Below are 12,781 nucleotides of genomic sequence, written 5' to 3'. Positions count from 1 at the left end.
TTGGGTAGTCATTATCCCATACGTCACTAGCTCATGGACTCTTGCTAATTACATGAAAGAAAACATAATTTATGTAAGAACTTACCTGATAAATTCATTTCTTTCATATTAGCAAGAGTCCATGAGGCCCGCCCTTTTTTGTGGTGGTTATGATTTTTTTGTATAAAGCACAATTATTCCAATTCCTTATTTTATATGCTTTCGCACTTTTTTCTTATCACCCCACTTCTTGGCTATTCGTTAAACTGAATTGTGGGTGTGGTGAGGGGTGTATTTATAGGCATTTTAAGGTTTGGGAAACTTTGCCCCTCCTGGTAGGAATGTATATCCCATACGTCACTAGCTCATGGACTCTTGCTAATATGAAAGAAATGAATTTATCAGGTAAGTTCTTACATAAATTATGTTTTTTGATTTTCAAATAAAGATACCAAGAGAGAGAAGAAAAATTGGTAATAGGAGTAAATTAGAAAGTTTCTTAAAATGACTGCTCTATCTTAATCATGAAAGAAAAAAAAATGGATTAAGTATCCCTTTAACCTTCTGAGGATTGAACCCTGGTTTCCCAGATTCCTAACCTATACTGCTGTGATACATGACTCAAATAGCAATTTGCTTGTAGTTCACCACGAATAGAGTGAAAGACCAGCAATAGTGGAACACCGTTTCAACAGAGCCCAAATTAAAACTCTGGTTAAACATACTCACGTGGCCTACACTTGCTTAAAGAATTGCGCTTTCCTAATAAATCACTCCGACAAAACAGGAACTGGCAATCAAATATAAATTTATTCCACAATTTAAAAAAATAAAAATCACAGGGCACAAATATTGACACCAAAAGAAACATAATACCGCAATAGAAACGGGGTTCAGAAGCTCAATAGCTCACAGGAACTGGTGGTCATATGATGTCCATTGCTGGTGACAGCTCCTCCTCGCATCGGAGGCCTTTAAAGGTTTCTTTATTTAATGTTTGTTTGTTTTTTTCATTTTAATTATATACTTTTTGTGAATATACGCTGATTGTGTTTGACTGATATCTTTTATATACTACAAGAGTATTAAACCTTTTTAATCTCCTGATTTTATACCAAAAGCTTCACATTAAGAAGGATTTTCCACTCCGTAGTCACCATATGTATAATTTGCTTCTTTTTTTAATAAGAGATCTTTTGAAACTATTGGTCAGAAACTGTTTCCAGGTAGAGTTCTTGCACCGATTGGTCCATTGCATGATAGCTTCTCCTAAGGGCCATGCAAAAAATTTGTAAGTAGAATCACAACAGTAAACAAGTGTCTAGCAATATGATAAATAAACTCAAATAACTTGCCTCATACAAGAAATGTATTCCTCTATATATTTGCAAAACCATTTTCTCTTTCTTCCTCAAATGGACATAAAACCTTTATTTTTTTCTGTTGTGATTCCCATAGAACATACAATTCTAAACAAAAGTACAATTTATTTCTATTATCTAATTTGTGTCATTTTCTGGATATTCTTTGTTGAAAGGTATGCCTAAGTAGACTCAGAAGCTGGGAGCTAGCTACTATTTCTGTAATTCAGTGATCACTGTGTGACATTTGGTTTACCAGACTGTCCCTTTAAGTGATGCCCATTAGTTGCATAAGAAAGCTGAGAGTCTCTGGCATACCATGGTAAGCGCTTTAGCACCTAATCTGGTTAACCATAGCCAACGATAACAATACTCTGTAGCACTTGAAGCTGTGACAAATTAATATTTCAATAGTCCAGAGTGTATAAGTCATAGCGATAAAGCAAAAAGTTCCAGGAGACGCTCACACATTATTTAAAATGTACTGTGCACTCTAGTTGAGCATTATGGGAAATGTAGTTTAAACACATCTGGGGTGGCAAGGATAGCTATCACAGGCCTAGGGGAGTACTGTTCTTTGTTGTGCAATATTTTCTAAGGATTATATATTTAAAGAAGAGACCTTCACTGTCGGACACTATTCTGTTTATAAAAACTGCAATCTGAAATATAAATACAATTCAGCTCAAGTGAGTGTCCCCAGATAGAGGCATAACAGAGTGTCGTTTTGTTTTATTTACCTATTTTTTAAATTGTACACAGACCTTTCTACTACATATAAACATGCTGATTGCAACTTGAGTTCCAGATGTGTCTTGCTGTTCATGCTGCCATTTTAACCACAAAAATACTCATCCTTTTGTTATTAATTACCGCTTCATTTTGATGAGTAAACAGGCAGGCATGCACCTAAAATAACGTGGTAAATCAGAATGACTATGATGATGATCATCAAGGATTTCTTAGTAATTGTTTTCAATTATGTTTTTGTTTTGATAAAAACCTTTCTTTTTTAAGACACGATGAGTCCACGGATCATCTTAATTACTAATGGGATATTCACCTCCTGGTCAGCAGGAGGCGGCAAAGAGCACCACAGCAAAGCTGTTGAATAGCTCCTCCCACTCCAGTCATTCTCTTTGCCTACGTTAGTGATAGGAAGTGGTAAAGTGAGGTGTTAGATAAGATTCTTCAATCAAGAGTTTATTATTTTTAAAGTAGTGCAAGATTGTGCTGCTTTATCCTGGGGTGTAGCCTTAGTCCATATCAGTCTCTTCAGTAGAGCATTGGTGGCTTTAGAGCAATGTGAACTTGTGGGACATAATTCTCACTGTGCCTCCCATATATTATTGCTGCCCTAACCCTGAAAACCTGAGGAATTATTTATTCAGGAATTTATTTTTCTTCACAGGTCCATGTCGGGGATAGGACCCCTCAAACCTGGTGAACTTCCTTTGCTGTCAGGCAGACATATGAGGTAAGTGCTATGTTTTTTTCCTGGGACACACAGAGGAAAAGGAGCACTTTACTATATTTCATTACACTACATAAAGGGCTTATGAATCAGGCACTTTATTATGGGGACAATGTAAACTCTCAGTGTCTGAGAGAACTATACAGTGTCCGGATTGCTTGCTAGGAGAGAGAGGTCTCCGGTCTTGCAGTCAGGTAGGCACCTCAGCAAAGCTGCTGAGGTGTAGGGGTGTCATTTTTATTAGTCTATGGCCTTTTTGGGTACGTTTTTTTACAAATGCAGTAAAAAAGTTGCAATTTTAAATTTAAAGGGCCAGTAACATTTTTTGCATTCTAACTTTTTTGTTTCAAATTAAAGTTATTATTGCATAATTATTATATTGTGATTCAGTATGGACCAAGGAGACTTGCAAAGTGTTACTTGCTCCTTGTGTTTTGATGTAAATGTGGAACCACCAATCCCTTTCTGTCCCTCATGTATTGAGAGGACTTTAAATTTATAGGGAAAAGATTTTTTCTGAGCAAAACTTTTCAAAGGCGGATGCTGTCCAAGAGTCTAATGACGTGGTTCAAGGAATGCCGCAGCTTTCTCCCCAAGCATCCCAAAATTTACCGCCCGCACAAGCAGTGCCCTGCACTTTTGCTCTAGCTCCCGCTGGAGTTACCTTAAAAGACATAGCTTCCCTCATGTCTTATACAATTTCTGATGCATTGTCTGCTTTTCAATATTGCAGGGCAAACGTAAGAGGAAAACCAGACATTCAGTAATTTCCGATGCAATTGTTGCAATTTTGGAGGTACCCTCCCAAGGACACAAAGAGGAGGGTACTGCTGTAGCATCTGAGGGTGAAATCTCAGATTCAGAAAGTTTATTGTCTCTGACGGATTCGGAGGTTGTAACTTTTAGGTTTAAACTAGAACACCTCCCTCCACCTGTTGCTTAGTGAGGTTTTGGTTACTTTGGACGACTGTGACTCCACGATAGTGGTTGTCCCTGAGAAGTCTAGTAAATTGGACAGATATTTGAGGTTCCTTCTTACACAGATGTATTTCCAGTTCCAAAGAGTGCTTCAGAGATTATTACTAAGGAGTGGGAGAGACCAAGCATACCCTTTTCTCCCTCTCCTATTTTTAAGATGATGTTTCCCATAGCTGGCTCTTTCAAGGAGTCTTGCCAAACAGTTCCTAAGGTGGAAGGGGCTGTTTCCACCTTAGCCAAGAGAACTACTATTCCCATAGAGGATAGTTGTGCTTTCAAGGACCCTATGGACAAGAAGTTACAGGGTCTACTTAAGAAGATTCTTAAGGGTCTGCAATGGCAGCCAGCTGCGTGCATTGCTACTGTGACTAGCGCGGCGGCAAATTGGTTTGATGCACTGTCTGAGTCTCTCAGGACTGAGACTTCATTGGAGGAGATCCAAGACAGGATAAAGGCTCTGAAGCTTGCCAATGCTTTTATTACGGGCACTTCTCTTCAAATTATTAAACTGAGAGCTAAGATTTCAGGTTTCTCTATTCTAGCCTGCAGAGCTTTATGGTTAAAACCTTGGTCTGCGGATGTGTCCTCCAAGTCTAAGCTCCTGGCTATTCCTTACAAGGGGAAGACTTTGTTTGGACCTGGCCTAACGGAAATTATCTTGGATATCACGGGAGGTAAGGGTCACCTTCTCCCTCAAGATAAGAGAAACAGAAAGTACGACAGAGTCATTTTCGTTCCTTTCGAAATTTCAAAGGAAATTCTTCCTCTTCCTCCTCTAAGCAGGAACAATCCAAACCTGCATGGAGACCTAATCAGTCTTGGACTAAGGGAAAGCAATCCAAAAAGCCTGCTATTGAATCCAAGACAGCATGAAGGGAATGTCCCCGATCCGGGACCGGGTCTTGTAGGGGGCCGACTTTCCTTCTTCGCTCAGGTTTTGGTTCAGGATGTTCAGGATCCCTGGGCAATAGAGATAGTGTCCCAGGGATACAAACTAGAGTTCAAATGTTTTCCTCCCAGAGACAGGTTTCTACTTTCAAGATTATCTGCAAACCAGACAAAGAGAGAGGCGTTCTTACATTGCGTAAGAGACCTCTACGCCCTGGGAGTGATTGTTCCTGTTCCAGTACTGGAACAGGGTCAGGGGTTTTTATTCAAATCTGTTTGTGGTTCCCAAAAAGGAGGGAACCTTCAAACCAATTTTAGACCTCAAGAGTCTAAACACATTTCTAAGGGTTCCATCCTTCAAGATGGAAACTATTCGTTCCATTCTTCCCTTAATCCAGGAGGGTCAATTTATGACAACAGTTGATTTAAAGGATGCGTACCTACATGTTCCTATTCACAGGGATCATCACAAGTTCCTAAGGTTTGCCTTCCAGGACAAACACTTCCAGTTCGTGGTTCTTCCTTTCGGCTTGGCCACTGCTCCCAGAATTTTCACAAAGGTTCTGGGGTCTCTGTGTGCGGTACTTCGGTCACAGGGCATTGTGGTGGTGCCTTATCTAGACGACTTTCTAGTCCAAGCGCCGTCTTTTCAACAAGCAAGATCCCACTCCGACATAGTGTTATCTTTCCTGAGAACTCACGGGTGGAAGGTACATTTGGAAAAGAGTTCTATAGTTCCAGACACAAGAGTCACCTTCTGGGAAACCATTATAGATTCCCTGTCTATGAAGATTTTTCTGACAGAAGTCAGGAAATCAAAGATTATCCATGCTTGTCTAGTTCTTCAGTCCACTCCTCGGCCGTCAGTGGCTCAGTGCATGGAGGTAATCGGGCTGATGGTGGCGGCAATGGACATCATCCCGTTTGCTCGTTTTCATCTCAGACCTCTGTAGTTAAGCATGCTCAGGCAATGGAACGGAGATTATGCAGACTTGTCTTCTCGAATAACTCTGGACCAGGAGACAAGGGACTCTCTTCAATGGTGGTTGTCTCTGGATTATCTCTCCCAGGGAACCTGCTTTCGCAGACCATCTTGGGTGATTGTGACAACAGACGCCAGCCTTGTGGGGTGGGGAGCAGTCTGGGGCTCCTAAAGGCTCAGGTAGTTTGGACTGAGAGTCTGTTCTTCCTATAAACATTCTGGAACTGAGTGATCTACAATGTTCTCCTGGCCTGGCCTCAGTTAGCCACGGCCCAGTTTATCAGGTTCCAGTCGGACAATGTAACTTCAGTGGCTTACATCAATCATCAGGGAGGTACGAGGAGTTCCTTAGAGATGACAGAGGTAACCAAGATAATTCAGTGGGCGGAGGCCCATTCTTGTCATCTGTCAGCTATCCACATCCCAAGGGTGGACAACTGGGAGGCGGACTTCCTAAGCAGGCAGACATTTCATCCGTTGGAGTGGGAACTCCACCCGGAAGTGTTCTCCGACCTGATTCTCAGGTGGGGTCAGCCGGAATTGGATCTCATGGCATCTCGTCAGAATGCCAAGCTCCCGAGATACGGGTCGAGGTCCAGGGATCCCCAGGCGGCACTGATAGATGCTCTGGTGGTCCCTTGGACCTTTAGTCTAGCATACCTATTTCCTCAGTTTGCTCTTCTTCCTTGGGTAATTGCTCGAATCAAACAGGAGAGAGCTTCGGTGATCCTCATAGCACCGACCTGGCCTCGTAGGATTTGGTATGTGGATCTGGTGGAGATAGTATCTCTGCCACCTTGGAGTCTCCTGTTGAGGAAGGACCTTCTGATTCAGGGGCCCTTCCTTCACTCAAATCTAGTTTCTCTGAAGCTGACTGCTTGGAGATTGAATGCTTAATTTTTTCCAAGCTGGGGTTTTCTGAATCGGTCATAGAGACCATGATTCAGGCTTGTAAGCCTGTAACTAGGAGAATTTACCATAAAATTTGGTGTAAATATCTTTATTGGTGTGAATCCAAGGGCTACTCATGGAGTAGAGTTAGGATTCCTAGAATTTTGTCGTTTCTCCAAGAGGGTTTGGAGAAAGGTTTATCGACGAGTTCCCTAAAGGGTCAAATCTCGGCCTTATCTATTTTGTTACACAAACGTCTGGTGGATGTCCCAGATGTACAATCCTTTTGTCAGGCCTTGGTCAGGATCAGGCCTGTGTTCAAACCAGTTACTCCTCCATGGAGTCTTAATTTAGTTCTCAAAGTTCTTCAAGGGGCTCCATTTGAGCCTATGCATTCCTTAGCTATTAAGTTTTTATCTTGGAAGGTTTTATTTCTTGTTGCTATTTCTTCGGCTCGTAGAGTGTCAGAGCTCTCGTCATTGCAATACAAATCTCCTTACCTTATTTTCCATTCAGATAAGGTAGTTTTACTAGTTTAGATTTATTCATAAGGTTGTTCCTGATCAGAACATTAATCAGGAGATTGTGGTTCCGTCTTTGTGTCCTAATCCTTCTTCTCAGAAAGAACGACTTTTGCGCAATTTCGACGTGGTCCGTGCTTTAAAGTTTTACTTACAGGTGACTAGGGACTTTCGTCAGTCTTCTTCTTTGTTTGTGATTTTCTCAGGAAAGCGTAAGGGACAGAAAGCTAGAGCTACTTCTCTTTCTTTTTGGCTGAAGAGTATCATATGTTTTGCATATGAGACTACTGGACAGCAGCCTTCCGAGAGGGTTACTGCTCATTTCACGAGGGCTGTTGCTTCCTCATGGGCATTCAAAAATTAAGCTTCTGTGGAACAGATTTGCAAGACTGCAAATTGGTCCTCTCTTCACACTTTTTCAAAGTTTTACAAATTTGACACTTTTGCCTCGGCTGAGGCTGCTTTTGGGAGAAAGGTTCTTCAAGCAGTGGTGCCTTCCGTTTAGGTTCCCTGTCTTGTCCCTCCCGTATCATCTGTGTACTCTAGCTTGGGTATTGGATCCCATTAGTAATTAAGATGATCAGTGGACTCATCATATCTTAAAAAAGAAAATATATGCTTACCTGATGATAAAAAAATTTTTTTTTTACACAATGAGATCACGGCCCGCCCTGTTCTTGTAGACAGGTTGTTAGTTATTATAATCTTCAGACACCTCTACACCTTGGTTTTTCCTTTCTTTCTTTAACTTCGGTCGAATGATTGGAGTGGGAGGGAAGGGAGGAGCTATTTAACAGCTTAGCTGTGGTGCTCTTTGCCGCCTCCTGCTGACCAGGAGGTGAATATCCCATTAGTAACTAAGATGATCCGTGGACTCATCGTCTCATAAAAGAAATAAATTTATCAGGTAAGCATAAATTTCCCTTTTTTACCTTTTCTGAAGGCTCAGGCTGCTTCTGGCTGAAAAGCCCCTTGAGGTGATTTAGTTTGCGGTGTAGCGCTATACAAGTTACTCATTCATTCATCCATGTGTATTGTGACAGTGATATATTCCCAAGTGCTCTGTTCACTCAGTGATTAATTACTCCCCATAACCTGCTTCAGAGACAGAACAGAAATAATCAGTTAAGACAGCCTCCTATTTCCTTATCTCCTTCCACCAATCTATAGTCATCTGTCTTGAGTATTACTATTCTTCCCTTTGGTTTTTTTCTCCTTTTGCTACATTAACTAAAGAAGGTTTTTTTTAACTATTTTTCATTGACTGTGCTAACCTCGATTCTACACTAGCGTTTGCAATCCCAATGAGCTTTTGTTTATTTAATGTTGGATTCTGCATTAACCAAATCCTCATTAATCGAAGCCTCTATTCTAAGCTATTCTTTTGTAGCTTGTGTAGTTCTCTGAAGAACCATATTACTTTTTTTTTTATTTTACATTTGCAAATGTGCCTATTCCAGTATTGCATCCAAAATGTCATACCTGAAATATTCTCTCTGCTCTTGCACTTTTTTAAAAATGCTACAGAATCTCCTCTTGTGATGAAAACCTTTTTGTGTAGTTACACAGTGCCTCTAAGCGGAATACTAAATTTGAATGATGATCAGATTAACCCTGATCTGTCACCTACAGACACACCTGATACTCTATCATTGTTTCAGATTTGGTATGATGAATTAAGGTCCAGTGATAAATAGTCACTTGTATAATAAGGATATAGGGCATTACACATGTAGATCTCAAGAAAGATTGAGATAGAAATTGACCACCATTAGTTTTAATAACACATAATTAAAACATTTGAAACCTGTTTCAACAATTATATAAAAAACAAATATATATCATACAGAAAAAATGTGTAGTTATTTGTATTTATGTATGGAGATGTCCCTGCGGACTGTTAGAGGAATTGTGACATCTAAATATCTTGTTTTAATAACTCAGACTTATTTTGTCTTCCGCCATACTGAAGACCAGGGCTCAAACAACTGGCATGCAGCCTGCACCCAGGGTACATTGAGTGGCTCACTCATGAATACCATCTGGCCTAATTATTTCCTTTGATTAAGTGCTCTAAAAGACGTTGGGCTTAATTCCTTGTATCCCTATATGTTCATGGACTTTTAAACGTTTACAATAAAGTAAATTTTTTTTTATCTTTACCCTCGAGTGCTTGGGATTCCTTGCTGCTTTGATCGCCTATAAGTCTTGTGTCCCAGCAAGATGCACAGCGAGAGGTTAGCCTGCCTGTGACCCAGTATTGTGACAGCTGCTTTTTTTTTTCTTATGAAAAATCAGTTTGTCAGGCAGTCTAATTACAAAGGTTATTTCTTGCTTTCTTTCTGTGTCTTACAGATGAGGCTTTTCTGGATCTAACAGACGACTGTTCTCTTGCCCTGGTTTGGAAGAACAATGAGCGGTCGAAAGAATTTGTGCTAGTTAAGTCTAAAGAATTAGAGTGTGAGGAGGATCCTGGGTCTGCTAGCGAAGCAGCCAGAGCTGGTCTCTTCACCCTGGACCAGTGCTTGAATCTCTTCACCAAGCCTGAGGTGCTTGCTCCAGAGGAGGCTTGGTAAGTACTCGCCTCCTACTGTAAAATACGCCAACCCTCTGATTCAGTACAACAGCCCAGGAGTCTGCTTGCCCCAGAAGTTATACAAGTTTTATGGTCCATACGTCAGACTGACTGATACGATGGGTAATTTCCCACTCAATCTATTGAGTCTTTTCAGTATGTTTATTAGCTGTGATGTGCCCAGTTAGCGGCAGATATAAGTGAGAAAAAAGAAAAGAAGACTGTGACCTTATACCTTACCTAGCACTATTTGTGATCAGGCTCCATATATAGTAAAAATAGGGCTAAATAAACACAAAATTAGCCTAAAATACTGTAGGAGGGGATCCCTCTGACCAATACAACATATATAAACATAAGAATAATTTATAAAAGGTAAAAATACTTTGCTAGATATAAAAAATAGAAATGCTATGCAGCTTGTAAATGGTCTCTGTATACAAATATATAGATGTCAATCACACTGGACTCCTTATTAAACTAAGCATTATTCAAGGAAAAAAGTGACTATCCACTGGGCTTTACTAAACAATGAATGCAGATCAGACTCATGAATAGTCTCCCAATGGGTGAAAGAGGCTCCCCAGGGAAGCAGTATTAGTAAAGAAAGCATTTGCTGTACAATAAGAGGGCAGTGGCCTGCACATGACAGGTAGCCAATCCTGGGACGTAGCCTAGTGCTTAATCTGAAAGGGACATTAAACACATCCTTTAGAAAAACGTATCTAAAGGTTTTCAACAGAAAACCACCTTTTAAAGTATGTCAGGATAAATCATTTGATACGTTTTTCTAAGGAATTGTGATCAACGCCTAAATACACAACGTGCTCCTCCTGCTAATCATGGTGCTGCCATATTGTACCTAGGTTACACTGAGCTTATGTGAAGGAGAGTTACTGCACATGTGCAAACTCATCGCCATCAGAATGCAGTGAAAGACAGATTTCAACATGGCAGCACATGAGTAGAAGAAGGCAGGAATTATCCCAATACTATGCTTATAAAAAGTATTTAGTGTTTAATATCCCTCTTAATAGCGTTTTTTAAATAAGTATACGTGATGATCATACAGGAACTTCCCAGACACAAAGATACAAGTAAATACTTTTATTATATTTCTTCCTTGAATGGCAAATAACCGGTTAAAGCAAATACAGCAGGCGGTGAGACATCTAGAGATGGTAAAGTCTGATAGAAAACGCTTCTGCACAGGCTTTTATACCTTCTAATCACATACACACCAATTACTGTGAAGTTCTAGAATATTCGCTTACATTCTACAGTGAAAATAAGTTCATTGTGTAAAATAAAGTGCGTTTAACAAAACATAAATATTGTGACATAATTAAAGCAGTGAAGATGTGGCCAAAGCTCAACACAGCCTGATACTAAACACATAGGGAGGAGGGGGGGTCGTGTGTAAGTGATGCTGTGATTCTAGAAAGTGACTATAACTAAATCCATGTTGTGTATATACTTAAAGGGACACTGAACCCACATTTATTTCTTTCATGATTCAGAGAGTGCAGTAATTTTAAGCAACTTTCTAATTTACTCCTATTATCAATTTTTCTTCATTCTCTTGCTATCTTTATTTGAAAAGCAAGAATGTAAGCTTAGGAGGTGGCCCATTTTTGGTTCACAACCTGGGTTGTGCTTGCTTATTGGTGGCTAAATGCACCCACCAATAAACAAGTGCTGTCCAGGGTCTGAACCAAAAATTGCCTGGCTCCTTCGCTTAGATGCCTCATTTTTCAAATAAAGATAGAAAGAGAACGAATAAAAATTGATAGTAGGAGTAAATTAGAAAGTTGCTTAAAATTGCTGCTCTATCTGAATCACAAAAGAAAAAAATTGGGTTTAGTTTCCCTTTTAAGCTATTTTAGCTATAATCTCTATCAAGTATCTAGACAAGGATGCCACTAACCTGCTTACTGTATACAAATAGAAATAAGGGATATAAATAAGCTCTTGCACTAATTCACTGTGTACCATGTTGCAGGGTCCACTAAAGACTATCAAGGGATAAACAATTTTAGATTGCAAGAAAATATGGTGAAATAATTAAAAGCATGTTGCAAAGTTTTTAATAATATACAATGAAATATTGTATGTAGAATTACATTATGAGTTTATAGGAACATGAAACACAATTTTTTTCCATGATTCAGACATATGTTGTTCGAAACAACTTTCTATTTTACTTCTATTTTCTCATTTTTTTCTTTGCTCTCTTGGTATCTTTTGTTGAAAAGCTGGGACGTAAAGCTCAGGAGTGTCCATGTGTCCGGAGCACTATATGGCAGCAGTTTTACAAGAATGTTATCCATTTGCCAGAGCACTAGAGGGCAGCACTATTTCCTGCCATGTAGTGCTACAGACATCTACCTAGGTATCGCTTCAACAGAATATCATGAGAACTAAGCAAAGAAAATGTAACTTCCCCTTTACTCACATACAAAAAAATAAACATTCACTATAAAACTTCTTAAAGAAAATGTCTCAATTTTAACTGATATTTGGCTTCACCCTAAAATAAATTGCAGCAAAGGGCTTTATTGCGTTTTTATCCATGTAGTGTATTTCCCAGTAGTTGCTGCATTCGTTGTGATGCCTTAGTGCACTTTCCTTCTTCTGCTCATGTCTGTATCGTCCGTCAGGTACTGCCCCAAGTGTAATCAGCATCGAGAAGCATCCAAGCAGCTGATGCTGTGGCGGCTCCCAAATATCCTGATAATACAGCTCAAGCGATTCTCCTTCCGAACTTTTATTTGGAGAGACAAAATCAACGACATGGTGGACTTTCCTGTCAGGTGACAAATTTCCGTATGATCTAGAAATGCTATGACTAATTTATCCAGCTATCTAGAGAGGGCATACTGTGATTCTCCTGTCTGGTTATTCTTTGTAGAGCGTTTATAAGATGCTGCAGCCATATTATCATGTATATTTCTTATTTCTTAAAAGGGGAGTTCATTTGTGTGTGACCAAAGACTGAAAATTGTCAACCAAAATGTAACAGAAGTTAGGGATGTGTATGATATTACCCTGTTACTCTTCATAATTTATAGTTTTAGGTTTTATATCCGCATCACATCATTTATAGGTGAATATAACCGTGCCATACAGTGT

At 39.7% G+C, this 12,781-nt stretch overlaps 1 protein-coding gene across 6 annotated transcripts in view; it reads left to right on the top strand.

Annotated features, from left to right (window-relative positions):
* Positions 1-12,781, top strand: part of USP19 (ubiquitin specific peptidase 19) — a 287,727-nt gene that overhangs the window by 131,055 nt on the left and 143,891 nt on the right. For all 6 annotated transcript variants that reach the window (XM_053720813.1, XM_053720815.1, XM_053720812.1 and 3 more), the window contains 2 exons: positions 9,430-9,646; positions 12,310-12,462. In XM_053720813.1, the coding sequence (XP_053576788.1) occupies positions 9,430-9,646; positions 12,310-12,462 (370 nt within the window). The remainder of the gene's footprint in view (positions 1-9,429; positions 9,647-12,309; positions 12,463-12,781) is intronic.

The sequence above is a fragment of the Bombina bombina genome, chromosome 7 (genome assembly GCF_027579735.1).
Source record: "Bombina bombina isolate aBomBom1 chromosome 7, aBomBom1.pri, whole genome shotgun sequence".
Classification (NCBI taxonomy): domain Eukaryota; kingdom Metazoa; phylum Chordata; class Amphibia; order Anura; family Bombinatoridae; genus Bombina; species Bombina bombina.
This window is presented reverse-complemented; position numbering and strand designations above follow the sequence as displayed.